At 45.2% G+C, this 27,797-nt stretch overlaps 1 protein-coding gene across 1 annotated transcript in view; it reads left to right on the top strand.

Moving 5' to 3' along the window:
• The window catches only part of bltp3a (bridge-like lipid transfer protein family member 3A), a gene marked incomplete at its 5' end in the record, with an annotated part of 98,263 nt that overhangs the window by 28,186 nt on the left and 42,280 nt on the right, over positions 1 to 27,797 (top strand). Inside the window, 5 exons of the mRNA XM_084333218.1 lie at positions 2,725 to 2,887; positions 9,381 to 9,419; positions 9,650 to 9,741; positions 11,697 to 11,886; positions 15,760 to 15,900. Of these exons, the coding sequence (XP_084189344.1) occupies positions 2,725 to 2,887; positions 9,381 to 9,419; positions 9,650 to 9,741; positions 11,697 to 11,886; positions 15,760 to 15,900 (625 nt within the window). The remainder of the gene's footprint in view (positions 1 to 2,724; positions 2,888 to 9,380; positions 9,420 to 9,649; positions 9,742 to 11,696; positions 11,887 to 15,759; positions 15,901 to 27,797) is intronic.

Raw genomic sequence — 27,797 nt, 5'->3', positions numbered from 1 at the left:
CTCTCCTTCCCACAGCAGGGTCCAGAACAGCCCTATCACACAGCAGGGTCCAGAACAGCCCTATCACACAGCAGGGCCCATTTACAAAGACCTGTTTCACACGTTCAGGAATCCGGAGGAGGATTTCCGTAAATCTGTTGGTACGAAATCTTTCAAGATTCAAGAGATTTATTAGTCACATACATACGCGAGACATGTAGTGAAATGCCATGTCCGCCTTGATTGTGCAAAAAAATACAAATAATAGAATAGATATTAGATAGACATGATAAAAGGTACTAAGATAAAATACTATACAATGCTAAGCTTACGAATGAAATGTAATTAGGGATGTCCCGATCACGTTTTTTTGCTCCCGATCCGATCCCGATCATGTGATTTTGAGTATCTACCAATCAAAAAAATAATAATAATATTTTAAAAAATATATTTTTTTGTATCCCAATTTCTCACATTACATTCACCCTGAATGTTGATGTTATCCAGGTGAAAAGTTAACTTCATTCAAGCGAGGCATTGCAATCCTTGACATAAATCATTTGATGTATAATTAAATCAAAGGAAATGCGTTTGGGTCTGAGAGTGTGGCTGGTCTGCCGTTCTGCAGCTGGATACTATTGGTTTGTTTTGGCAAAATTCTTCTGCTCTGTGACAATAAATAAATGAATGATGATATGCAATTTAAAACCAAAACTAAGGCCTCAGTATGAGTTTAAGACGTGAACATGGTCATGTTTGTTGAATAAAAAAAAAAGTTCAAAAAAATTAAATAATATAAAAAATCTATTTTTTCAAAAATCTGGACATCCCTAAATGTAATGAGTCCTATATACACTACTATACAATATGCTATACAATATACAGTTATGCTATATGTAACTATACTACTATACAAAAACATACATTTATGTTTTTTAAAGTGACCTTTGTTTTTTCCTAAAGTAACCCGTAGTGTGAGATCAGTGTTCAGTGTTCTGATGGCCTGGGGAAAGAAGCTGCTTAGTCTCTCTGTTCTTGCTGCATGTATGTGGAGGCGCTTGCCTGACCGCAGCAGCTTGAACAGGCTATTGTTGGGGTGGTGGGGGTCCTTTATTATTCTGCAGGCTCTGGATTTGCACCTCCTGTTGTATAAGTCCTGGAGGGGTGGTAGTGCAATACCTGTAGTACGCTCTGCTGAGCGCACTTACTCTCTGTAGAGCGTAAGAGTGTAGAGCTGGGCAGTGCAGTTGCCAAACCAGGCAGTGATGTTCCCAGTCAGGATGCTCTGTCTCCACAGCCCCAGAGTAGAAGGACTGGAGTATCTTCCCTGATACTCTGAATTTCCTGAGTCGTTTACCATGTTGTTTACCAAGGCACTTACGAACACGTTAGAGAATGAGGACCAATGTTGTCAATCTGTAGGATTTAGTGAGCTAACCGTATCATCCTAAAGTCATGCGAAAGTTTAAACCATATCACAACGACGAGAACTGAAACCTCTCATTGAAACCACTTTCACCACCTGCAGAGAGATCTGGCCGGACGGAGAGACCTGCCGCTGGAATCTAGCCAGGGAATTACTACAGCTGCCCAGAATCACTCTGACTCATTCAGTTAACAGCACTATTCAATTAGAACACATGTCACTGTCTGGCCAAACTCAGTCATGCAAGAGGCTACATCAGTCAATTCCGGTTATATCATCATGACACATTCCAGCTTCAGTAATCAGTGAAGTAGGCACCTATACCTTTTCATCAAAGTAGATAGATAAATAGATATTTCTATTAGTGCTGTCAGGCGATTAAAAAAATGTATCTAATTAATTACAGGATTTGTAATTAATTAATCTAATTAATCGCATTTTAATTGCATAACCATTTTATGCCTGATATTCTATATTCTATAATCATATTTCAAATTGCATGTGTCCGGATGGCAGAATTCAGTACTGTATCTACAAAACCTTCTGTTTAATCATCTTCCATCTATTAATTTGCTTAGATTTTTCAGGTCTGGTCAATTTGAGCATAGTGTTATTCACAGTCAAAGATAAAAAATTTTTTTATTGATATTCTCATTTGGTTCATTACAATTTACTCAAGCCTAGTAACAGACACAGTATTTCGGACACTGGGAATACATTCCCTGAGATCCATAGATGTCCCTAGAATCAGATACCAAGAACATGCAAATGGACCATATAAAAAAAAGTCTGTAATGTGTATTCTACGTTCTTATGGAATGAATGAGATAAAAAAAAAAAATTATTTAAAAAAAAAAAAAAAGAAAAAACTTTTTTTTGTAATTAATTTTGAGTTAATTTTCATAACGCGATAATTTGCTGTGTAATTAATTAATCTAATTAACGCGATAAACTGACAGCCCTAATTTCTATATTTGTCCACTTTCATGGAAATGTGTCTTTGGCTGCCGCTTCACCAATCACCATGGTTGCAATCAACAAGACAACACAGTATAAACACCTTACAAACACAAAAGACATTGGCCCAAAACAGACCAAAGACGAAAGAGAAACAACAACACAAACACAGACAAATGAGAAGCTAGGAATTCACCAGAGCAATGGCATGTGGGATGAAAGACTTCTTAAATATGTTTTTGGGGGCTAGGTGAACTCTAACAGGGTTTAGGACCCTGATGAAGCTGAAATAGCCGACACCAGATCGATCCGATCATAATTTCACCTCCTGACCTTGTCTATTCTCTCCTTCCTTTGCCAAGGTTCACCAAGAATCTGTCCCCCGACAAGATCAACCTTAGCACTCTGAAGGGGGAGGGGCAGCTGTCCAACCTGGAGTTGGATGAAGAGGTCCTGCAGAACATGTTGGACCTGCCCACCTGGCTGGCCGTGACGCGGGTCTTCTGCAACAAAGCTGCCATCAGGGTGAGCCTCCGGTCGAGCCTTGCGGTCCTTTAGACTTCATAGTGTCGATCTTTGTGTTTTGAATATCACTCGTATCAATAGCTGGAACCGAAGTGATGCTTATAGAATAGATCACATCAACTACTTCTCTCAATGATCATATTCATTCATATTTTAATTGCTTCATATTTTATGACTATTTAACATATAAAATCATCACACAGCATACAATCATAACAATTAGACAAGTAAGGATAACAATCAATTAAAACATGTACAACTTGATGGATGAAGGTTGGCGATCAGGTTTTAAACTCTGCAACAGAGGGGAGAATCTCACGCTTTAAGGACTGTTGGAGTTCATTCCATGAGCTAGAGGGGCATCATAGAAAAATACAGATTTACCCTGTTCTGAGCAAACTGAGAGAGACCTTAAGGACCAGCCAGTCACTAGAACGGGTTCCATAGGTTCCAAAATTCCATTCCAAAAATGTAGTATAAGGGGGTCTAGCTTACCAATAAGGGCCTTAAAAATTAACCAATTCCAGTGTTTGTTGTGCCTCTCTGTCAGCGAGGACCAACCAACTAACCTTCTCTTTTTTTAAACAATATGTTTATTGGTATTTTCTTTTTTTTTCAGTTTTACAGCATCAGTTCAACAGTTCAACAACCATACAAAAGGAAATGCTGCCAACTGCCCCCCCTCCCCCCTCCCCGAGTTACAGAAAAATAGATACAAAATACCCCCCCCCCCTGAAAAAAAAAAAATCAATATATAAAAAAAAAAAACTCTAGGCCAGACCCCCTCCCCTCCCCCAGACTAGGACCTCAACAAATTAATTTTTTTTTTTTTTTTTTTACACATTTTGAGAATTTAGTAAACCCAGTTACACCCGTCTAACAGGTGCCCATACTTCTACACCAAACAAATAAATATCTAACGTTACATCTTTTCTCTTCAAAGAGCAACTAATAACATTTACAGTATCATTCATTGCAATATATATCAGAAAGACAAAAGGGAGCTTCAATAATAGCCTACATCATCAACCTACTATGTAATCTGTTCTAAGTATTGCCTAAACCCAGCCCAGCATTTATCAAAGAGATGTTTTTTTTTTTAAGATTGAACATTATTTTCTCTGATGCCATGTACGAAGAGATTTCACTAAGCCACATAGACATGGGGGGGGGATTCAGCACTTTTCCACAGCATGGCAATACACTTGTTCCCTGCAATCATGGCCAATTTAACGATCCGCACCTTGCCTCTCTTATCTGGAGAAATGTCAGACATGTCTCCTAATAATGCTAATTTAGGTGTACATGGGATCTCAAACCCTGTGACCTCTTCGAGAATCTCCCAAATTGAGCCCCAGTAAGGTCTCAGTTTGTTACATTCCCAGAACATGTGGAGCAGGCTACCTGTTTCCGTTGAGCACCTACTGTAGGGCAAAGGTCAGAGATGGCATCATTCATCCCGTGAAGTCTTTCCAGCGTAAAATAGGTTCTATGGAGAATGTTAAATTGCATAAGTTTATGTCGAGTGTTATATGAAAAAGATGGTGCAGACTCACATAGTGATTCCCATTCATTTTATCAACGGTACATTCCAGGTCCCGCTCCCATTTGTTTTTGGCGTTTAGGGGTATAATTTCTGTACTGGTCAGAATTCTATCATATGTTAATGATAGGATGCCTCTAGTGTGAATAACTCCTTTTAGAATATTATCTATGAGGAGGTGTTTTGGAAGAGTGGAGTTTCCTCCCTGACCTGTACCTATGAAGTGTCTGACCTGTAGGTATTTGAAGAAATTAGTAGTTGGAAGGTGGAAGGCGGCGCGTAACTGTTCAAAGGACATAAGTATGTTATTATCATATAGGTCCCCAAAGGTTTTAATTCCCTGAGTGTACCACTTCTTGGTGATGCCATCTCTAAGTGATTCTGGCAACGCTGGATTGTTGTGGAAGGGAGTCTTGCTGTGAAATGCAATAAAGCTACCAAGATGTGTCTGAATCTCAAACAATGTTCTTGCTGTGTGTTTAATAAATGGGTTATCTGAACTATTCTTCAGGGTGTGGTACTTCCTGATAAAAGGAATTCCGGCCAGCGGTACATCCATCGTATGGCATTGTTCTATTTCCAACTATAACCTTCTCATAAAGAACAGTGTGTGTGAGTCGTATCTGTCATTAGTGAAACTATTGAAATGTGTCTTTCCGTGTATCCCTCCTAGACCACACATAGTCTCCCACACATAAGGCTCTGCTCAGAGGTGTATCCCTCCTAGACCACACATAGTCTCCTACACATAAGGCTCTGCTCAGAGGTCCGAGCACTAACCTACACATAAGGCTCTGCTCAGAGGTCCGAGCACTAACCTACACATAAGGCTCTGCTCAGAGGTCCCAGCACTAACCTACACATACGGCTCTGCTCAGAGGGCCGAGCACTAACCTACACATACGGCTCTGCTCAGAGGGCCGAGCACTAACCTACACATACGGCTCTGCTCAGAGGTCCGAGCACTAACCTACACATACGGCTCTGCTCAGAGGTCCGAGCACTAACCTACACATACGGCTCTGCTCAGAGGTCCCAGCACTAACCTACACATAAGGCTCTGCTCAGAGGTCCGAGCACTAACCTACACATACGGCTCTGCTCAGAGGTCCGAGCACTAACCTACACATGAGGCTCTGCTCAGAGGTCCGAGCACTAACCTACACATACGGCTCTGCTCAGAGGTCCCAGCACTAACCTCTTTGGTTTGAAAGTGCGCCAGTACTCTCTGATGAAATCCTGTGGTGAGTTAGGACCGTGGTGTCAATGTGGTTTCGCAATGAATGGTGGGGGGGGGGGGAAGAGAGAGAGAGGGAGAGAGGGAGAGAGGGAGAGGGAGAGAGGGAGAGAGGGAGAGAGGGAGAGAGGGAGAGAGGGAGAGAGGGAGGGAGAGAGGGAGAGAGGGAGAGAGAGAGAGAGAGAGAGATATGTAGACAGCTGGACGGGCTGTGCCTGGTCAGAGAGATGTAGACAGCTGGACGGGCTGTGCCTGGTCAGAGAGATGTAGACAGCTGGACGGGCTGTGCCTGGTCAGAGAGATGTAGACAGCTGGACGGGCTGTGCCTGGTCAGAGATGTAGACAGCTGGACGGGCTGTGCCTGGTCAGAGAGATGTAGACAGCTGGACGGGCTGTGCCTGGTCAGAGAGATGTAGACAGCTGGACGGGCTGTGCCTGGTCAGAGAGATGTAGACAGCTGGACGGGGTGTGCCTGGTCAGAGAGATGTAGACAGCTGGACGGGGTGTGCCTGGTCAGAGAGATGTAGACAGCTGGACGGGGTGTGCCTGGTCAGAGAGATGTAGACAGCTGGACGGGGTGTGCCTGGTCAGAGAGGCTGAGGAGCCAGCTGGACGGGCTGTTCGTATCACCCACAGGGTTCGCACAAGGTCATTGAAGTGCTTGATTTTTGTAAAAAAAAAAATAATAATCAAGGCCTGGCATTCCTTGAAAACAGCCAATTTTTTTCAGGTGCTTAAAAAGTCCTTGAAATTCAAATCAACCATTCGTATTGAAAGTTGTCATCCATGATAAAATAGTTCTGAATCAAGAAATATAATTTTTGAATCTAAAGTGTAACTAATTGTCGGAAATTGGTTTTTTAAACCATAAATATTGGATCTGATGCATTTAAAAGTGAATTGGATCCTTTTAAATGTCCTTTTAAAATGTGAAAGTCCTTGAATTTCATTTAGCAATGTCTGTGAGATATTGCATTGTGTTCTCTTCCAGATGATCTGTTTAAAGCCGGGCTAGAGGTTGTAATATTGGTGCCGCCTGCCCTGCTCTCCTCTCTTATTAGAATAGCGAATAGCGCCATCCTGATTACTTTCTTCTCTTTGGATAATGCGTTGGCCTGTTGCCTGTTATTTTTCTTTCTAGGGCTGCCCCTCCAATATGTTGTTAGTTGGTTGATTTGTATGCCGCACCCCCCTCATGCTGAATGAGATATTTTCAGAACATCTTTGGTAAACATGACATTTAAAGAGGTCATGCTCCGTGATTGCACAAGCACAAATCTATCTATGACTGATTAATCTATGATTATTTGAAATACAAATAGTCAAGGACAACACTTTCTTTCAGAGAAGGGTGGCTGTGATCATGACATTTTGCAATGACTATTATTGTCTTGTAATTAATTGCAATTAAAGATTAAATTGCTCATTTGAAGAATCCAAAGTGGGCCCAGATCGGTGAAGTCGTACGTGGCTTTTGTAGTGAGATCCACGTTGCTCACTGTGCTATGATGCAGCGATGGCATCGGTAACACAGGAAATTAGTTTCTGTCGACTCTAAAAGGCTCTGTGCTCATTTCCCCAAGGAGATTAATAAAGGAACACTTGACTTGACACTGTAACAGCATTAACCTCTGTGTGTGATATGGATGGGTACAGAATCCGGTACTTTTAAGGGTACCGATTCACGTGAGATCCACCGGTGTCGCATGTTGGTAATGCAAAAAAAAATATATATATATTATTATTATACGTCCGATGACGTCAACATTTTGTTTACCACGAAACGTATGAAGTGTGCCACACGTTCACAATAAACGCTTACCTAGGATTTGACTTGATTCAACAACAACAAAGCAGTCGGGGCAATGGCAAGCCGAAAACGGTCGCAAGTGTGGTTACACTTTACAAAGCTAGATGCAGACAATGCTCGCTGCAATATTATTATTATATATATATATATATATATATATATATATATATATATATATATATATATATATATATATATATATATATATATATATATGAACAAATTGTTCTAAATAAATAATAATGATAATAAATCATTTGAAGTTTGGACACATTTTTTACAACTGAGGTAGGTAGATCAAATTTTTAGAGACTAAAGTACAGAAAAAAGGTACCGTTGGGTACCGGTATCGATTCACAGGTACCGGTATCGGTTCAAATGTGAACGGTACCCAACCCTACTAACCTTTGTGTGTGACACTCCTGTACAACAGACACTCTGAAACAGCATCTAACCTCTGTGTGACCACTTGTCGCATACAAAGGTCTATAAATGTACCTGAACCGGGTTGTTTGTGAACCCCTTCAGTGAGTGCATTTAGCACAGGTCCCGGTAGGAGGAAATAATAAAGGGGTTTTCAAAAGTAAATTATATTTATTAACATAAAGGGGAATGAAACCCGTAAACACACAAACGGGGATAATGTAAGGGAGAACAAAACGGGGAGAACAATAAACACGAACACACAAGGTAAATGATAATCCTATAACTAATGACCCCACTTAATGGGGAAAACAAGGGGTAACACTAACCCAGACACAAGTGTCACAGGACACCACCAAAACCCTGCATGGCTGGGACACTGGGAAACCACCCAGCACAACAATACAACACAACACAACAGGCTATTACAAATGAACAGGAGTGCCACAAGACACACTCAATCTTACCTGGGGGAAACACCAGTACGATTAAATAATGAGCCTACTAAGTAGCAGTGTGAACTAGAGTGAACACAGTCCACAAAACCCCAGCATGGCTGGGACACTGGGAAACCACCCAGCACAACAATACAACACAACAGGCTATTGCAAATGAACGGGAGTGCCACAAGACACACTCAATCTTACCTGGGGGAAACACCAGTACGATTAAATAATGAGCCTACTAAGTAGCAGTGTGAACTAGAGTGAACACACAGTCCCACACAACAGTGGAAATAAAGGCCAACACTATATCTAATCCCACTCAATGGCAAAAAGGCAACACAATATCTAAGCCACACAATAGTGGCAATAAGGCCAACACAATATCCACTCCAATGGTAATGACAAAAGGCCATGAGTGTGTTTTATCCACCCGCCCCTTAGTGAGTGATTGCCCACCCTACAGGAAAGGTATTCAATTATGTTTGATTATGTTATGTATATTGTCTCGTATGTTTGTTGTTTTTATTTTTAATTATGTTGTTTGTTTGTATTTATTGTTTTGTTTTGTGTGGACCCCAGGAAGACTAGCTGTTGCCATGTGTAACAGCTAATGGGGATCCAAATAAACTTAAACTTACACTCTGAAACAGCAGCTAACCTCTGTGTGACCACAGAACAGATTTACTCTATTTTGATTAGATCCCTTGCTGTGTTTTATTCATTTTCCTTTACTGTGATGCAGTTTATAACTTTGTTGTTGGAAAACATTGTATTTGACTGTTTGTTTTATCTTTTGTGAAGCACTTTGTAATCACATTGTCTCATGTAATCACGATTATTTGATAATTGCAGAAGCCCTATTTCCGAGGCCTATCGAATGCACGTGGTGGTGGTGGTGATGTTGTTTGGGAACACTTTGTTCAGGCTATTTTTGCCCTGCGAGTCCTGCGACACAGTGCGTGATATAGGAACAGTAAGTGCTGAGGCATGCATTTGTAGTTGACTCTCTTGTCCTTGCCTTCTTGTGTTTTCAGATACAATGGACAAAGTTGAAAACAAGCCCCATCTGCTTGGTAGGCATACAGATCTGTGTGGTCCCTTGTTCTCTCTCTCTTTATCTCCATCTCTCTCTCTCTCTCTCTCTTACAACAATAGCCTGACTTTAGCTGTTTTCCATCACCATTGCTCTGTCCTGTTTGTTATGCTGCTGTAAGGATGTGTTCCTTGTTTTGTGATCAGAGGTTAAAGGTCAGGCTATCTGTGTCTCTGTCTTGTTGTATTGCTGACCTTCTCATGTTTGTAGTTCCTAGACAAAGTGGAGGTGGAGATGAGAACATGTGAAGAGCCACGTCCCCCTAATGGCCCCTCCCCCATCGCCATCACAGCAGGCCAGAGGTGAGATACCCATAACCACCCTCCTCCAAACTATCACCCCCGTTTCCCCCTCCCCTACCTTCTCCGCCCCCCCCCCCCCCCCCCTCGGTTTCCCTTACTTACGTCCCGACTGTATTTGTTGTTCTATGTTCTTGTGTATTCATATTGTTCCCTGTTTCCCTGTGGTTCTATGTTTCTTTGTTTTGTTTTCTTTTTTGCCTATTGTCAGCGACTTTGGGTCATTGAAAAGCGCTATATAAATTAATTATTATTATTTATTATAATAATGCATTTTATTTGGGGGCACCTTTCAAAACACCCATTCCCCACTAATCGAACTGGTGTCGTGGAGTCACTTCTCTGTGAGCGTTTCCATGGTTAGCTTGCGGCTAACATTAGTTAGCTCGCGGCTAAAGTTAGTTAGCTCGTAGCTAACCTAACGTTATATAACCGAACAATACACACATGCCCCGAATGTGTACCGTTCGGTACGACGTCCACGGTTCGGGGCATGTGTGTATTGTTCGGTACACGGTTCGAATACGTACCGTTCCACCCCTAATATATATATATATATATATATATATATACAACCAAGTGCTGGTAAATGTTTGGCTGTGGGTCGTAAGTTTGTCTTTTCTCAATAGACACCTTGCACGGAATGTTTATCTTTCTTCCAACATGGCTGCCTATAACCATTGGTAACTGCTTTCAAAAGAAAATGCCTAATTTCTGTGCAGCGGTAGAGTAGTATCTCAAACCCCACTCTCTTTTCTTGATCCGAGGGAAGCAGCAATTGTGATTGGAGGATCGAGATAAGAGGGCAGGGTTTGAGATGGGTCAATCAGGTGGTTTGTTTATATTCTTAAAAAAAACTCCGAAGTGCCTGGTAAAACATGTTTGGAATCCATCATCAGGCCATTTTATATTTACTGCTCTACTAATGTTAGGCAGCTGATCATTTGACCAGATATTACTCTTTGATTAAGGATATGATTTGAAGTTGATAAGACTAGAGTTTACTGACCGAATGGCATGTTGCAGCATGGAGAGACCTAGGTTACATATGTGTCCAAGTTGAAGGTTAATAATAATAATAATACATTTTTTTTTTTTTTTTTATAGCATCTTTCATACAAGAATTGCAGCCCTGTGCAAGTGCTTCACAGCAGCTGTAATGTAGACATGAAATAGACGTAAATAAATTGTAATCGTTTTCTGACGACATGAAAAGCACACTTTTGCCTTACACACGTTGAACACGTTGATTATAATGGATTTCTGACATTAAATCTATAAAAGACTATTGGCAGGTTTCTGACCAAATAAAAGCAATGCATAAAGTGCAGACATAGTGGAGACAGGAATAAAAGCAGTGCAATTAAATAGCTCTTAATCTATAGTACAATAATCAATAAAATAGCTCATTTACAGTACAATAATCACAGTCTGGATGAAATGAGTGTAAGTAGCAGAGTGTATTAACCATTTCACTACCACACTACAGAAGGTTAACAGTGTCTTCTGCATTGTCGCAGTGAAAGGGTTAACCATTTGGTAGAGTGGTAGTGAAAGGGTTAAAAGGCTAAGGTGAAGAGGTATATTTTAGAGCGAGTGGGAGGGGTAGAGTGTGTGTGTGTGTGTGTTAGAAAGCTGAGGACATAAACTGATTTTGAAAGGTTGCGTGTTAAGGGTTATATAATATATTATATTATATAATAATAACTTTTGTATAGCACTTTTCATACAGAAATTGCAGTTCAAAGTGCTTCACAGCAGTAAAAAATACAGGCATAAGCGAGCATAAAAAGATAGAAAGGTAGCAAGGTAAGGTAAATCACAGTGTTTCACATTAGGCTCTAGCATTACAAAATAGGCCTCTCTTATGTTGTGCGTATTCTGCGCCGTCGACCTGTACGCCTTGTGCTCGTGCCCGTGCTCACCGCACATCCCCGTTGTTGTGCCCCGGTCCACAGCGAGTACGGCTTTGCGGAGAAGGTGGTGGAGGGCATGTCCGTGGTCATCAACTCCATCACCATCAAGGTGCAGGCCCAGGCCTTCCACGCCTCCTTCGAGCTCTGGCAGCTGCAGGGCAACAGCCTCAACCCCAAGTGGCAGCGCAGCGACCTCCGCTACACCCGCATCACCGACCCCAAGAGAGGAGAGGTACGGCTGAGAGGTTGTGTGGTTACTTTTTGTTTGCTTCCGGTCGATCTGAAAATGGGTCGTGACTCGTGAACTCGAGCAGGTCGCCACGCTTTGACTAACATCGTCTTTATGTGTCACCTTTTTTCCCCTGAAACTTTTGGCCATCGTGATGCGATACAGTATCTGAGGATGAATTCTTCTTCGTCCTTTTTAGATGCCATATTAAGGCACATTTAATAAATGTTTCTCATATTCAGAATTCATTATGTTGTTTGAAAGAAGGAAATTACATAAATGTAAAAAAAAAAAAAAGTATGTAAAAGATGAAAGAGGAGTGATCAAGGTGCAGGAAGAAGAAATAATGGAAAGGTGGAGAAGATATTTTGAAAAACGATTAAATGAAGAAAATTATATAGAAATGGTAGAAAAAGTGGAGGGACCAATTGAAAACATCACAGTGGCGGAAGTGGAGAAAGCATTAAAAGGGATGAAGAACGGAAGAGCGCCAGGTCCAACAGGAGTAACAAGCGACATGATGAAGGCAGCGGGCATTACAGAAGAGATGGTGAGAGTGAGTTAACACTGTCTGTAGTGTGGTAGTGAACGGGTTAACCGTCTGTATTGTGGTAGTGAAAGGGTTAACCTTTTGTATTGTGGTAGTGAAAGGGTTAACCTTCTGTGATGTGGTAGTGAAAGGGTTGACCCTTTGTCGTGAAGGGGTTAACCTTCTGTATTGTCGCAGTGTTAGTGAAAGGGTTAAGGCACATTTAATAGATTTGTCTCATATTCAGAATTCATTATATTGTTTACACAGTCTATCTTTCTCGTATTTTCTTTTATTCAGATCTTCAAATTACACTCCTGCCCTCTGATAATTCACTAAAGACGATTCCGCACTTCATATAGTGAGGCGGCGCGGTGTTATTTTAGCGAGGTTATTTTTGCCTGTAGTTCCCCATTTGAGGGGAAGAGAAACTCTGTGGGGGGTCAACATGTCTGGCTCTTCAGTTTCATCTTGCGTCAGGATGTAGGTGATATTTCATTTATGTTTTTTTCTTTTGCCTATATTTATTGTAACATATAATATAACCGAAGGCGATAGGCCACAGACTAGTGATGGGAATTCCGGTTATTTTGGCTCCCAACCGGCTCCTCAGATCTTTTGTTGCTTAAATTAATTTATTACCAAATATTATGTAAAATGTATTACTAATGTAAAAAAACATAAATTATATACAATGTTTATCATTTATATAGCTTTATTTACATACTCAACATGAAGCCGGGTGCTACAAAAATAGTGTCATAGCTAGTGTCTAGGTGGTTGTGGTGGTGTTTACTGGATGATGCTGTAGAAAGGATTACAGCAACAGTTGCAGTAGACACACTGACACCTTCACTTGCTTGTCTTTTATTTTACAATTGTTAATTGTACTGCTTTTCCTGCTGTCACTCATTTCCTCACCTTTCCAGCATGTTGTCTGTCGCGCTAGTGTATGTTCTCTCTCATCTCCCTCCCGCCTCCTGTTCATGTGCACTGCTCTGTGTGTGTCTGTAACCCCCTCCCCTCCTTTTTCTGCTCAGTGTGGACACACAGACGCCACCACACATTATTGACCAATCACATGCGGCTTAAAAAAAAAAAAAAAACACACACAAAATAATTATCGGCTCCCAATCAGGAGCCGGCTCCCGTCGTTCACTTCAAAGAGCCGGCTCTAAGAGCCATTTCGTTCGCAACCGACACATCACTAATCCAGACCCTTATTGGCACCTTTATTTACATGTTTATTTTTGTCTATCTTTATATTCAGATACAATTTTGTTGCCTAACATTTATGTATTTCTACCATTACCCTGCCCATACCTCCCCTCCCCCATGCTGCTATGAAGCCCAAGGGGCTCAATAAAGGAATATCTCATCTTATCAATATAGCAACTTTTCAGCAGAAAATAATCAAAGCTTTTCAGGGAAAAAAATGCACCTTAACCCTTTCAGTGCCACGGACGACATATCTCGTTTTATCAGCCCCCCCATTGAGTGCCCACGACGACAAATAGCGTTTTATTTTTTTATTAGCGATCTGAATTCATATTTCATCAACCGAGTCTCCCGTTGGTACACCAGCCCCTACAGGAGCTCAGAATGGAAAAAAGCGCCCCCTATCGTCTATCCCTGTGTAACTGCAGGTCAGTCGCTTAGACTGACCTGGGATCTGTAGATCTGTAGAGGCGGAGCCAGCTGGCTCCTTGTGCTGGCAAGCCGTCTGATGAACATGGAAGTGATCGCGGGACGGAAAGCAGCCTGGATTATATATTCACAGCAGCCAATTATCAATCAATCAACGCGATCGATATTTGGAATGGCGATCAGGAATTGGAATAATCTTTTTGGAGAACATCTGATCTAAGGTAAGGAGTCTATGTTACCAGTCTTGGGCTAATCGGAGCTGTATTCACTGAGATAACAGCGTGTCCCCTTTGTGCCGTGTGTGTGATCTTGAGATAACAGCGTGTCCCCTTTGTGCCGTGTGTGTGATCTTGAGATAACAGCGTGTCCCCTTTGTGCCGTGTGTGTGATCTTGAGATAACAGCGTGTCCCCTTTGTGCCGTGTGTGTGATCTTGAGATAACAGCGTGTCCCCTTTGTGCCGTGTGTGTGATCTTGAGATAACAGCGTGTCCCCTTTGTGCCGTGTGTGTGATCTTGAGATAACAGCGTGTCCCCTTTGTGCCGTGTGTGTGATCTTGAGATAACAGCGTGTCCCCTTTGTGCCGTGTGTGTGATCTTGAGATAACAGCGTGTCCCCTTTGTGCCGTGTGTGTGATCTTGCGGGAACGAGAGAATCGATTTTTCAGCTCGCATCTATAGCGTGCATACGTACACATATACTATCGATAATCTAGCGTTTATTTGAAAACCATTCATAAATAGGCAGACAAATGACAACGTGTCTAGTGTATTCGAGAATATTCCAATAAATGCCGTTTATGAGGGAATCTTTCTATCTTCCCGGAAGTTTTCGAGAGAACGATAGCTTTTCGAAATGCTATAAAAAGGATATGAACCGATTTAAAAAAAAAAAAAAAAAAAAAAAAAAAAAAAAAAAAACCCGTTTCGACAATGTTGACTGCAAACGAGTCATTGATAAGCGACGGGCAGATTAGACACATAGCCATAATTTAAAACATAGATTAGGCGTTTTTAACGCTAACATTGAAATGGATGGTGGCATTCAACAGGGTAAATCAACGTTAATCAAAGGCACTGAAAGTGTTAAGAGGTTAGCATTGCATTTGAGTAAGATGTGCTTTATGTGGTGTTTTAACCCTTTCACTACCACACTACAGAAGGTTAACCTTCCACTACCACACTACTGACATAGTGTGGTAGTGAAAGGGTTAACCTTCTGTAGTGTGGTAGTGGAAGGGTTAACCTTCTGTAGTGTGGTAGTGGAAGGGTTAACCCTTTTTTCGTGTGGCAGTGAGAGGGTTAACCTTCTGTATGGTCGCAGTGAAAGGGTTAACCATTTTGGTAGTGTGGTAGTGAAAGGGTTAACCTTCTGTAGTGTGGTAGTGAAAGGGTTAAGGTGTGGCTTCTTAAAGTTTGCGTTGGGAGCCTGGTTCATTTGGGTCCCCACATGACCCCCACATGACCCCCACATGATGATTCTGGATCCTGAGGCAAGACGACATCTACTCTGCTCAGATTTCCAACCAGAGGCTAAATTCAATTTAATAAACGAGTTATCTGGGAAATGTTATCCGTCTCTTCCCCCTCTCTAAGTTTGTTTGTGATGTCAGTTTTGTCCGAAAAGACGAATGCCAATTCGGGGTATTCTTAATGGCCTTCAAGCCCCTAAAAGCTGAGTGGGTGTGGGCATCTCTTCCAGGTGTTGACGTTCAAGGAGATCAACTGGCAGAGCCTGCGGATCGAGGCTGACGCCATGGAGAGTGCAGACCAGGACCTGGGCAGCACCCCCTTACGCCTCATCACCAACCAGGGACGCATTCGCATCGCTCTCAAGCGCAGGGTAAGGCTGTATTTGTCTTCGTTGTAAAAAGGGTGAATTTTTAAATTATGCATTTTTTTATATAGTGCTTTTATCCAAAGCGCTTTACAATTGTGTCCCTCACATTCACTCACACATTCACACACCGATGGCGGAGGCAACCATGCAAGGTGCCAACCTGCTCATCTAGAGCAAATGGGGAGGAGCAGGAATCTAACCGGGAACCTTCCGACTACCACACACGCTCTAATGGTCCACACTGTTACTCGTGCTAGCTCTGGCTAGTTTTGCCACGGACTAATGCAAAGTCAATGGGATCAAGCACCTGTCTGTAAAAGCCGACTGCTGATAACTGGCTGGATCTAGTGTGAGGAACGGCGTGAGTTGTGCTGAGAAAGGACTCTTACCGATCATCATTGGTAAGTAGCAAATAGGGCCTGGGTTCCAGAAATCACAACTATCTCTTTAAGTTGGCAGTATACTAGCGGTGGAAAGTAGGATTGGGTACCATTCACATTTGAACCGATACCGGTACCCAATGGTACCTTTTTTCGGTACTTTAGTCTACTTTAGTCTATTTTTTCGCATCAAAAACGCTACACTCCTCAGCTTTCAGAAACATGCTGTGCTTGACCAGGTGTTTCCTCAAGTTACTTGTGTTACCCTGCCCAGCTTTGCATTTTACGCTTCAAATATTGCAGTGAGCATTGTCTGCATCTAGCTTTGTAAAGTGTAACCACACTTGCGACCGTTTTCGGCTTGCCATTGCCCCGACTGCTTTGTTGTTGTTGAATCAAGTTAAATCCTAGGTAAGCGTGTATTGTGGGTGTGAACATTGACGTGAACGTGCTGCACACTTCATAGGTTTCGTTTAGCGGTAAACTAAATGTTGACGTCATCGAACTTAAAACAAATTATAAAAACAGTACCGAAATGTCGCACCGGTGGATCTCACGTGAATCGGTACTCGGTAATACCGACGTGATTCGGTCGATACCCTTAAAAGTACCGGATTTGGTACCCATCCCTAGTGGAAAGTAACTTTGGCAGGTTCTTAAGGACAAAATGACACATTTGCAGATTAAACAAAGCCACCACATTGTGTACCCGCTTTCTAGTGGAACTAGTCAGATTCTTTACCTACCAACTCCCACTGTGTGTGATCATCTATTGAACTAGTCATATTCCTTACCTACCAACTCCCAGTGTGTGATGGTCTATTGAACTAGTCAGATTATTTACCTACCAACTCCCAGTGTGTGATCATCTATTATTGGTGCAAAGCTGTACGGAACGAGCAGCAACATGTTCAACTGTGGTTCTATTTCGGGCAAGTCTGTGTTTTTTTGCAATGCACATGTGTTTCCTCCTGGTGACTTGGGCCCCCTTGGACTTTTTGTGAAGCCAACTGTCGCCAATCTAGGGGTGAAGATTGATTGTGACCTTAAGTTGGACAAACGGATCAATTCTGTAGTGGGAAAGAGCTTCTTCCAACTTAGAAGGCTGTCCAAGGTCAAACCTTTTTTATCCTGTAGTGTTTTTGAAACTGTTATCCATGCTTTTATGACCTCTCGCCTTGATTATTGCAATGCCTTATATGTTGGAATCAGTCAGGCCTCCCTCTCTCGCTTGCGGTTAGTCCAGAACGCCGCTGCCCGTCTGCTAACTGGAAGCGAGAGCACATTTCCCCTGTACTGGCTTCCCTCCACTGGCTTCCTGTGCGTTTTAGGATTGATTTTAAGGTTTTAATGTTTGCTTTTAAATGTCTGAACGGCTTGGCACTGGGCTACCTCTCGGACCTGCTGGCACCTTATGTTCCTCCAAGGTCCCTCAGGTTCTCTGATCAGCTCCTCCTGGCTGGGAGGGGGGGGGGGGGGGGGGGGGGGGGATAGTCTTACCCCGAAAATGTGATCGTTACAAAACGCTTGGTTTATGTCCGGCAAAGTAAGAAACTGTGATTGTTACATAAACATGTTTCAGGTTCAGACCTTACCTTAGCCAGAAGGTAATCCAAAAAGAATAATTCCAATGATCCCATCGGCGATCGTGATTACTCGTTTATATGTAATTACGGGACAGTATAGGTTTTGAGGCGAGCAGATCTGCTTGCGATTGCTTTGCAATAGCTCCTCCCCCTAAGAGCGAGTATTGATAGTCCAGTTAATTCATTGTCCTGATCCCTTTCTATCTGAATTCAAAAGGTAGACGATACTGCCATCTGGTGAGATTCGATCGGCATTGCAATTCCAACGTATGTAGCTGTGCCACAGTGATTCAGAGAGCTCCGGCCGAGTGTAGAACGGGGATCAAAGGAAAAATATCAAACGATCTAATAACAAGTATACTCGTGATTGGCGGCCAATGAGTTAAAGGATACTAAAGTTTTAACATATAAATGTCAAATGTTCAGGGTCCTTGAAATTCAAATAACCCATTCGTATTGAATGTTTTGTTCATCCATGATCAAATTGTTCTGAATCAAGAAATTATTCTGTTTTAATAAAATCTGACGAGTCACTGTCTCGCGCGCTCCAACTGCTTTTCCTCATTTCTTCGCATGTGATGCTCTAGCTTGCTCTTGGCAAGCAGGCCAAGAAGATGCTTAAAAAAACAGCATTTAAAAGTGAATTGTATCCTTCGAGTGACATCCTTGAAAATGAAAAATAGTGCTTGGAAAAGTATTTAAAAGTCCTTGAATTTGCACCACGTTACTGCGCTGCAGACCTATGCGGTCGCCCCGGGTTCGTCTCCCGATCCCGGACGGATTTGCCGCATGTCCTCCCCGCGTGTAGTCTTTTACCAACACACTTGCAGTTCCGCGTTCGGGTTCCACGATCTGATTGGCCGCGCGTTTAGTTCAGTTAGCTGGATAAACCATGGCCACACCCCCGCAAAGAAATCCCAGCTTGCTTCCTGAAATAATTCTCACAGTCTAGATCCCATTATACCATTCTGAATTATGTTATTGTGCTTCGTTTTTCTAGAGGGGGCTTTTGAAATGTAAAATAATAGACCTAAAATGCTGATACTAAATTTACTTTGTCCTAAATAATGCACGGTTATATATACGGCGCTCGCGAGGTGCGATATACACATTATAGTTAAACTCGTTCAGAATAAGTAGATACAAACAAGCCCAAAGAGTATCTAATTGATACGAATTAATAGATACTTATGAGGATATCTGTACTGTATGCGCTTGGCTTAGGTATCATGTACTTTATATATAAATACATGGTTCCCAAAGTTTTCAAGGCTCGACCCCCGAAATAACGTGTCACAGAGGCTTGGAGGGAGCTACAGTTTCACTATTAATCAGGATCAGATTAAACAGAATATGTATATTTATTTATATATATATATTTAATTGTATTTGTATATCGTTTGATATCCCCTGTATATTCCTTGTACAATATGCATTGAATATCCCTTTAGTCTACTAAACAGCCCATAATAGTTTCATTCTACCATTGGACGAGAACCTGGCGCCAGGTTGCCATACCCCTAGGTCCAAGTTCAATCGTGCCGCCTAAACATGTCGTGGCAGGTCCGGTACCAGCGTAGTAATACGTCGGGCGAAATACGAATGGTACTATTTGTTCATAGCGCATATATATATGGCGCAAGTAAAGTAGAACTTTCTTTCAGTCCAGTTCTTTACCCTCCAACAGAGTGACAGACGCAAAGCCTCCCCACGACGCACGTGCGGTGTAGTAAGGCCTACTTGGCCCAGAATAGGCATTGAGATATCGTGTAGATTAATAGTTGAATAGTCATAGTTTGGCACTATACCGTCGAGTTGGACGTATTCTATTAAGCTAATAATAGTCTATTTATGTATGGTGCATCGTTCGGTTAGAGTTCTAAAGTTATCAGTACCCCCATCGTTCCTGACGTTATCTGGACGCTTAACCAGGCTGGTCAGACCCCTAGTGGTGATTGCATCCGAGGAGCTCCGGGCCAAGAGCGACTGGACCTGTATATTGGATTACTCTACCCGGACGACGGCGAGCCTTCCACGGCTTGGATTATGCTTTGTGTGCTTTGATTATTCCATGGATAAAGGCCAACACTGCGGAGTGTTGGAATTACCCCCCGGAGAGGACTCCAGGTGAGACGGCGCTCTACACGTGAGGTCGCCTCACGTCTCTCCGTTGTGGACCGGCAGATACCGTCCACAGAGGGTCCAGCTGTATTCGTCTGCGGCCCGAGGTTCTGTGGGCACCGTGTCCAAGACTTTGGATTCTCCCAAGACACCGTCGGCCAGATGGGATACCGCCAGCGGCTTCTCTAACCCCCCCCTCCTACTGTCTTACAACCAGCGGGACCCCCCCCCCCCTTAGTGTATCCAGCTATAATCATCTAAGTACCATCGCTATCGTTTCCTAAATATTCCAGGTTGTATACTTACTCCCTGCGCAACCAGAGATTGGACATTCAATGTTGATTTACCTACGAATACTCATTTGCCATAAAAGTGCATATCTCATATTTCAAATCATAAATGTAATTAAGTGATCGTTGTATACACCCTTTGCTGTATTAAACCTTCGATTTGGTACATTTGTGTGGATTCGTTTCATCAGGTGGGAAAGTGTTCATCATACTTATATCTTGTACTGGGTGGCCAGAAGTTAAAGTACATGAGGTAGTGGTATTAAATATCATATCTAACAATACAGTCAGGGAATTGTACCCCTCAGTTACAATTGGTCCTTCGAGCCGGAGGGTAACTAGTGTAATATTAATATAGTGTTATTAATATCGAAATGGCCTATGATGAACACTCCACGAAACGATCCTCCTAACCTAGAACGCCCGCGGCGCAGACGACAGACACCTCAGTACTTAGAGGCTTACACTGTCAGTCAACTACCTAGCCTTCGACAAACGGTAAACGCGGTAAAAGTAGAAAGTAAAATTATGTCTGACCTTAACGACCAGGTTTCCCCGACCACAGAGGCCCTAGTAGGTCCTAATGTAACTGACCAAGCTCACGGTGGGGACCAGGAGGGAATTGACATGCCTTTACCCCCCGCCACTACTCAAGAAGTAGTCCCCGACCAGCCCCGGGAGGAAGACAACCCTACAGAGAGAGAACTCTGCACGGAAGAAGAGGAGGAGAGCGCCGAGGAACTAGAGCTCCAGGACTCCCCAACGAGTACCCCCAGGAGCGGCTCACGCAGGAGCGGCTCGCCTCCACAACCGCCTTCCCCCAGCGAAGCGGAGAGGATACTACAACAGGCGTTCCTCGTCAGCCTGACAGCCTCTACCGAACGCGATCGGCTCCAAGCACAGACGCTTAGCGAGCGCGAACGTCTCCAAGCACAGGCGACCAGCGAGCGCGAACACCTCCAAGCACAGCAACGGAGCGAAGAACAGCGCACACGTCTGGAAATGAGACGCTTCCAGACAGAAGAGAATATGGCAAGAGACCGGGCAGACGCCCAGCGTGCCGCTGCCGGTGCCCAAAGAGACGCAGAGCGCGACAGACTACAAGCGCAACTAATAGAGCAGCTGATCAAAGGGACAACTCCCTCTCCCTCCGCCAGGGGCTCAAGGAACTCGTCGAGACAACAGTCAAGGGCAGCGTCACCACAACGAGCAAGCGACCCTGAACTTGACCAACAGACCGAGTCTAGACCCCCCGCAGACCCCCTTCCCATACCGGTCCAAGCGAGACCCAGCTACAAGGAAGGAGCGGCATACACTGCGGAGAAGCTAAATAAACGATTACAGGATCTGGAAGATCTGATAGAGGAAGAAGAGGGAGAAGAGGAGAACCAAGCCCGACGACAGCACAGTACTCCACCGGACCAGGAGGTCCCATACAGTCCAGGCTATACCCCCGCGGCGCTGCGCTACAGACCCCCGACTCTATTCACGGGTGAGCACGACGCACGACCAGCCCCGAGGAACAGTACCTGGACCAGTGGGCCATGGTACCCTGCCAGTACCAGCCCACAGCGAGGCGCAAGAGGGGACTCGCCCAGGAGGTCTCTCCCCCAACGCTCGCCGATGTATCAGCCATCCACGGCGTCATACAATGCCACACCGTCATTCCCAGACTTCGCCTATGAGAGTCGAGCACAGTACACGGAGCTCCGGATGTGCTTAGAGACAATGATGGTGGATGTCGCTGACGAACGACACAAGTATGCAATACTACTGAAGCACCTGAAAGTACCGCGAGCGCACAATATAGCGCTAGCCTATGCTACCTCTTCGACTCCATACACAGCGGCCCTTGCAGCGCTGGATCAGAGATATGGACGTATATGGGATTACGTAATCCAGGAGATAAGGCATATTGATCGCCTACCCCCAGCCACAGACAATCGCTCACTAGACGACCTGTCAATCAAAGTGCAGTCCCTGGTAGGGATGCTGGGAGCGCAACGGGAGAAGGGCATGCATGAGCTATACGCCAACTCTAACGTCGAGAGGATTTTGGAGAAGCTGCCACCCGCAAGACAGGAGCGCTTTAGACGGCAGAGGGATTACCGGGATCCCGACGGCCCCGAGCCATCCCTCCTTGATCTGGCCGACTTCCTGGCGAGAGAGGTCAGCAGCTTACGACTGGACACCTTCGGGCGGAGCACGCCAAGCTCCAGAGAGGGACCCAGGAGAATAAATGATGGAAGAAGATCGGTGACTGTCATGCACCAATCAGAGTCAGTACCGAGCAGTAAGAGTCACAACACCCCCTCGAGAAAAGAGAAGTGGAAGATAGCGTGTCCCTACTGTGAGAAAGAACACTGGCTGTCACAATGTGACCTATTCACAAAGATGAATGCAGAAGAAGTGAGTCAATGGATAAAGTCCAACCGGCGCTGTTATCGATGTGCGCGGCCCCACATGGCAGCCGAATGCCGCCTAAAGAAAAGGTGCAGCCGGTGCGATGGAGCCCATCTAGATATACTACACGAAAGTAACGGAAGACGGCCTATACCTGCACCACGGAGCGGCACCAAGGCAAGTGTCATGTACATTGACCCCGCCAGCAGCAGCGGAGCCCAAGTGCTCTTAAAGGTAGTCCGTGTGACATTGAGCTACCAAGATAAAGTCATGGACACTTACGCCGTCCTTGATGACGGGTCAGAGAAGACCCTTCTGCTCGCCTCCGCTGCGACCCAGCTGGGACTGCGGGGGAGCAAGAACGAAATGACGATTCGGACAATAAGAAGAGATTTAAAGACGATAAAGGGCGAGAATGTCTCCTTCACCATCGCAGCCAACGGGCAGCCAGAGCGACGGTACAAGATCACAAATGCTTTCACCAGCCAAGAAATAGGACTATCGCAGTACACCTACCCTGTCACCAAGTTGATGGATAAATATGTGCACCTGCGCCAATTACCGATCCCGCTCATAGACGGCGCTACCCCGACCCTGTTGATAGGCTCCGACCATGCAGAACTCATAGTCCCGATTGACCGGGTCCATACAGGCCCCAGAGGCTGTCCTGCAGCAGTCGAGACCCGCCTAGGGTGGACCCTCCAAGGCCCCCTCGCTAAATCTCTCAACCGAACAGCAGCCACTAGCTGCTTCCACTCCGGAACGACAGAAGAAGACACCACTCTCCTGCAGCATGTCGAGAGGCTATGGACCCTAGAGACAATGCCCTTTAAGAACGAAAAGAAAGATATTCGCTCTAAAGAAGACATTTACGCCATCAACCTACTCGAGCAGGGGACAAAGAGAGTCACAGTCGGCGGAGTGATGAGATACGCAACTCCACTCCTGAGGCGAGAGGGAATGCCCACCTTTCACGCAAAGAAAGACGCCACGGAGCGCTATCTACTGAACACAGAGCGGCGCCTAGCCAAAGACCCCGCTCAAGAGAGTGTGTACCGAGCTGAGATTGAGAAGCTAATCACAGCGGGACACGTAACAAAGATTGACATTAAAGAGGCCGATCAGACGACCGAATCATGGTACGTGCCGCATCACAAGGTCCATCACAACGGCAAGGATCGCATTGTGTTTAACTGCAGCTACCAGATCGGATCCCAAAATCTGAATAAAGAGCTCTTGCCCGGCCCCACACTCGGCCCCTCCCTACTAGGCGTGCTACTGCGCTTCCGCCAGGACAAGGTGGCTATAAGCGGGGATATCAAAGGGATGTTCTTGCAGGTGAGACTAGTAGAGGAGGACAAGCCTCTGCTACGGTTCCTATGGAGAGAGAAGATCGGAGATGAGAACCCATCCATCTACCAGTGGGAAGTACTCCCCTTCGGAACCACATGCAGCCCGTGCTGTGCTACATTTGCACTACAGAAACACGTCACAGAGGACCCAGCAGCAGATGAAGAGGTCCAACACAGTGTGAAGAACAGTTTCTACGTGGACAACTGTTTACAAAGCGCCTCGACTCAAGAAGAAGCCGAGGCTCTCCTAATCAAGTTACGCGCCTCCCTAATCAAAGGCGGCTTTGATCTCAGGCAGTGGGCCAGCAGCGACCCGCACGTATTGCGCAGCCTCTCCTCCGCGGACAAGGCTGCCAGCAGCGAGACCTGGATGGCGACAATCCCAGGAGAAGCCCAAGAAATGACACTAGGACTAGTCTGGCGCTTCAAAACAGACTCGCTCCACTATAGACACAAACCCTTGGCTCCAGAGCAGGGAAGGTCGGCGGCGATACCGACCACCAGACGGAGTGTGTACAGAACACTCGCCAGACAATATGACCCGTTGGGATGTATTCTACCTTACACCACCAGGGCAAAGATGATTGTACGAGCACTATGGGACAAGGACCAGGGCTGGGACGATCCAATACCCGCACACCTTGCCTCAACATGGAGAGAGTGGGAGACGGAACTCCGCTCACTCCCAGGTGTCAATATACGCCGCAGCTACTTCCCATCCACAGTGAGGCCAGAGACATGCGAGATTGAGCTACACGTCTTCAGCGACGCCTCCGAAGTAGCCTACGGATCGGTGGCCTATTTGCGTGCCCAAGAGATGGGAGGAAAGATACACACTGCTTTCATCCTGGCCCGCTCAAGAATAGCCCCACGTAAGCAACAATCTATCCCACGTCTAGAGCTCTGCGCAGCCCTCGCAGGAGCGCATCTAGCCACGTTAATCCAACGTGAACTCACCATTCCGGTGCATAGAACAATCTTGTGGTCAGATTCCACGACAGTACTCACATGGATCAAGTCTGATTCATGCAGATACAAGGTCTTCGTGGGAGTCAGAGTCACCGAGATTCAAGAATTAACAGAAGAAGCAAGCTGGCGGTATGTGGACACCAAACACAACCCAGCTGACGTCATCACCCGGGGAATGTCTCTGGATGACCTAACCCGTCGCAACATCTACAGTGACGGACCAGCATTCCTCAAGCTCCCGGAAGGAGATTGGCCTACGCCCACCCCGAGGGAAGCAAGTAACGAGGAGGCTGAGAACAAGAAACCTATGTTCTGTGGACTGAGCACTGTCGCCTCCACAGACCCCAACATAGATGACTGCATTACCCTAGAGAGTGCGCAACAAAGAACATTCCTGCGGCACCACCCAGAGATTCAGTCCACCACTGACATGTCAGCAGCTGACTACGAAGAAGCAGAACTTCTTCTACTACAACGAGCCCAGAGAGACTCGTTCCCCGATGAGCTAGACTGTCTACAGGGAGGAAACCCCGTCCCATCAGACAGCAGACTGATTCACCTGGCACCAGAGAGTGACGCCCATAATCTCATCAGAGTGGGTGGTCGCCTGCGGAGAGCCCCCGATCTACCAGATGACATTAAGTACCCGATCGTCTTGAACAGCCGACACAAGGTCACAGAGCTGATCATAAAGAAATACGACGAGGATGTACACCACGCAGGAGCAGAGAGAGTCTTCGCGGAGATCAGACGTCGTTATTGGATATTGCAAGGGAGAGAAGCAGTACGGCGCTTCCAGCGAACCTGTCTAGACTGCCGTAAGTGGCGCGCGCAGCCCAGCATACCACGGATGGCTGACCTACCCCCCTGTCGCCTCCGAATCGGCGACAAGCCATTCCACTCCACAGGCATGGACTGCTTTGGCCCGTTGTATATAAAGAGAGGAAGTGGCACCGAGAAGCGGTGGGGTATTGTATTCAAATGCATGACCACCAGAGCGATACATATCGAGCTCCTTCCGACCATGAGCACAGACTCATTCCTTATGGCCTTCCGGAGATTCACATCACATCACGGAAAGGAAAACCGTCTACATTGTTGTCTGATCACGGGACCAACTTCAAAGGCGGAGAAAGAGAGCTGAGAGAGAGCTTCCAAGCTATGGGCCCAGAACTTAAGACCCACCTCGCTCCAGCCCAGATTGACTTCCAGTTTAATCCCCCGAACGCACCTCACTTCGGTGGAACTTGGGAACGAGAAGTACGTTCTATAAAGACAGCCCTGTACGCAGTACTCGGAGCCCAGACTGTGGCGGAGGAAGTCCTAATGACAGTCCTCACGGAGATCGAGGGAGTATTGAACTCAAAGCCCCTCGGTTACGTCTCCAGTGATGTAGCAGATGTCGACCCAGTCACCCCCAACACACTCCTAATGGGGCGGCTGGACCCCGCGCTACCCCAGACAATGTACAGGCCTGAAGAAGCGAACGGCCGAAGAATGTGGAGGTACAGCCAAGTACTAGCTGACAGTTTTGGAGCAGCTTCCTACTTCACTACCTACCGTCTCTACAGACCCGCCAGAAGTGGGTAAAAGAGAGAGACAATTTGACAGAAGGAACAGTCGTCATGATTATTGACCAGTCACTACCCAGAGCTATGTGGCCGGCTGGCCGCGTAAGCAAAGTGAACACCGGTGCCGATGGCAAGGTCCGAGCAGCTGAAGTACTCGTCCAAGGGCGCACCTACACACGTCCCGTGGCGAGGCTCATAGAACTGCCCCGACTCCCAGATACTATCGATGATGACCATGACCCTATGACTTTGTGAGTTGACTGACCCTTACAGCGGACCTTGAGTGGTAGACCGTGCGGTTAATCTGTCTCTGCTTAGCTAATTAGGTGGGACTAATTAGGGGGCGGCTGTTGTGAAGGATCAGATTAAACCGAATATGTATATTTATTTATATATATATATTTAATTGTATTTGTATATCGTTTGATATCCCCTGTATATTCCTTGTACAATATGCATTGAATATCCCTTTAGTCTACTAAACAGCCCATAATAGTTTCATTCTACCATTGGACGAGAACCTGGCGCCAGGTTGCCATACCCCTAGGTCCAAGTTCAATCGTGCCGCCTAAACATGTCGTGGCAGGTCCGGTACCAGCATAGTAATACGTCGGGCGAAATACGAATGGTGCTATTTGTTCATAGCGCATATATATATGGCGCAAGTAAAGTAGAACTTTCTTTCAGTCCAGTTCTTTACCCTCCAACAGAGTGACAGACGCAAAGCCTCCCCACGACGCACGTGCGGTGTAGTAAGGCCTACTTGGCCCAGAATAGGCATTGAGATATCGTGTAGATTAATAGTTGAATAGTCATAGTTTGGCACTATACCGTCGAGTTGGACGTATTCTATTAAGCTAATAATAGTCTATTTATGTATGGTGCATCGTTCGGTTAGAGTTCTAAAGTTATCAGTACCCCCATCGTTCCTGACGTTATCTGGACGCTTAACCAGGCTGGTCAGACCCCTAGTGGTGATTGCATCCGAGGAGCTCCGGGCCAAGAGCGACTGGACCTGTATATTGGATTACTCTACCCGGACGACGGCGAGCCTTCCACGGCTTGGATTATGCTTTGTGTGCTTTGATTATTCCATGGATAAAGGCCAACACTGCGGAGTGTTGGAATTACCCCCCGGAGAGGACTCCAGGTGAGACGGCGCTCTACACGTGAGGTCGCCTCACGTCTCTCCGTTGTGGACCGGCAGATACCGTCCACAGGGGGTCCA

The sequence above is a fragment of the Notolepis coatsorum genome, assembly GCF_963971535.1.
Source record: "Notolepis coatsorum genome assembly, chromosome: 17".
Classification (NCBI taxonomy): Eukaryota; Metazoa; Chordata; class Actinopteri; order Aulopiformes; family Paralepididae; genus Notolepis; species Notolepis coatsorum.
This window is presented reverse-complemented; position numbering and strand designations above follow the sequence as displayed.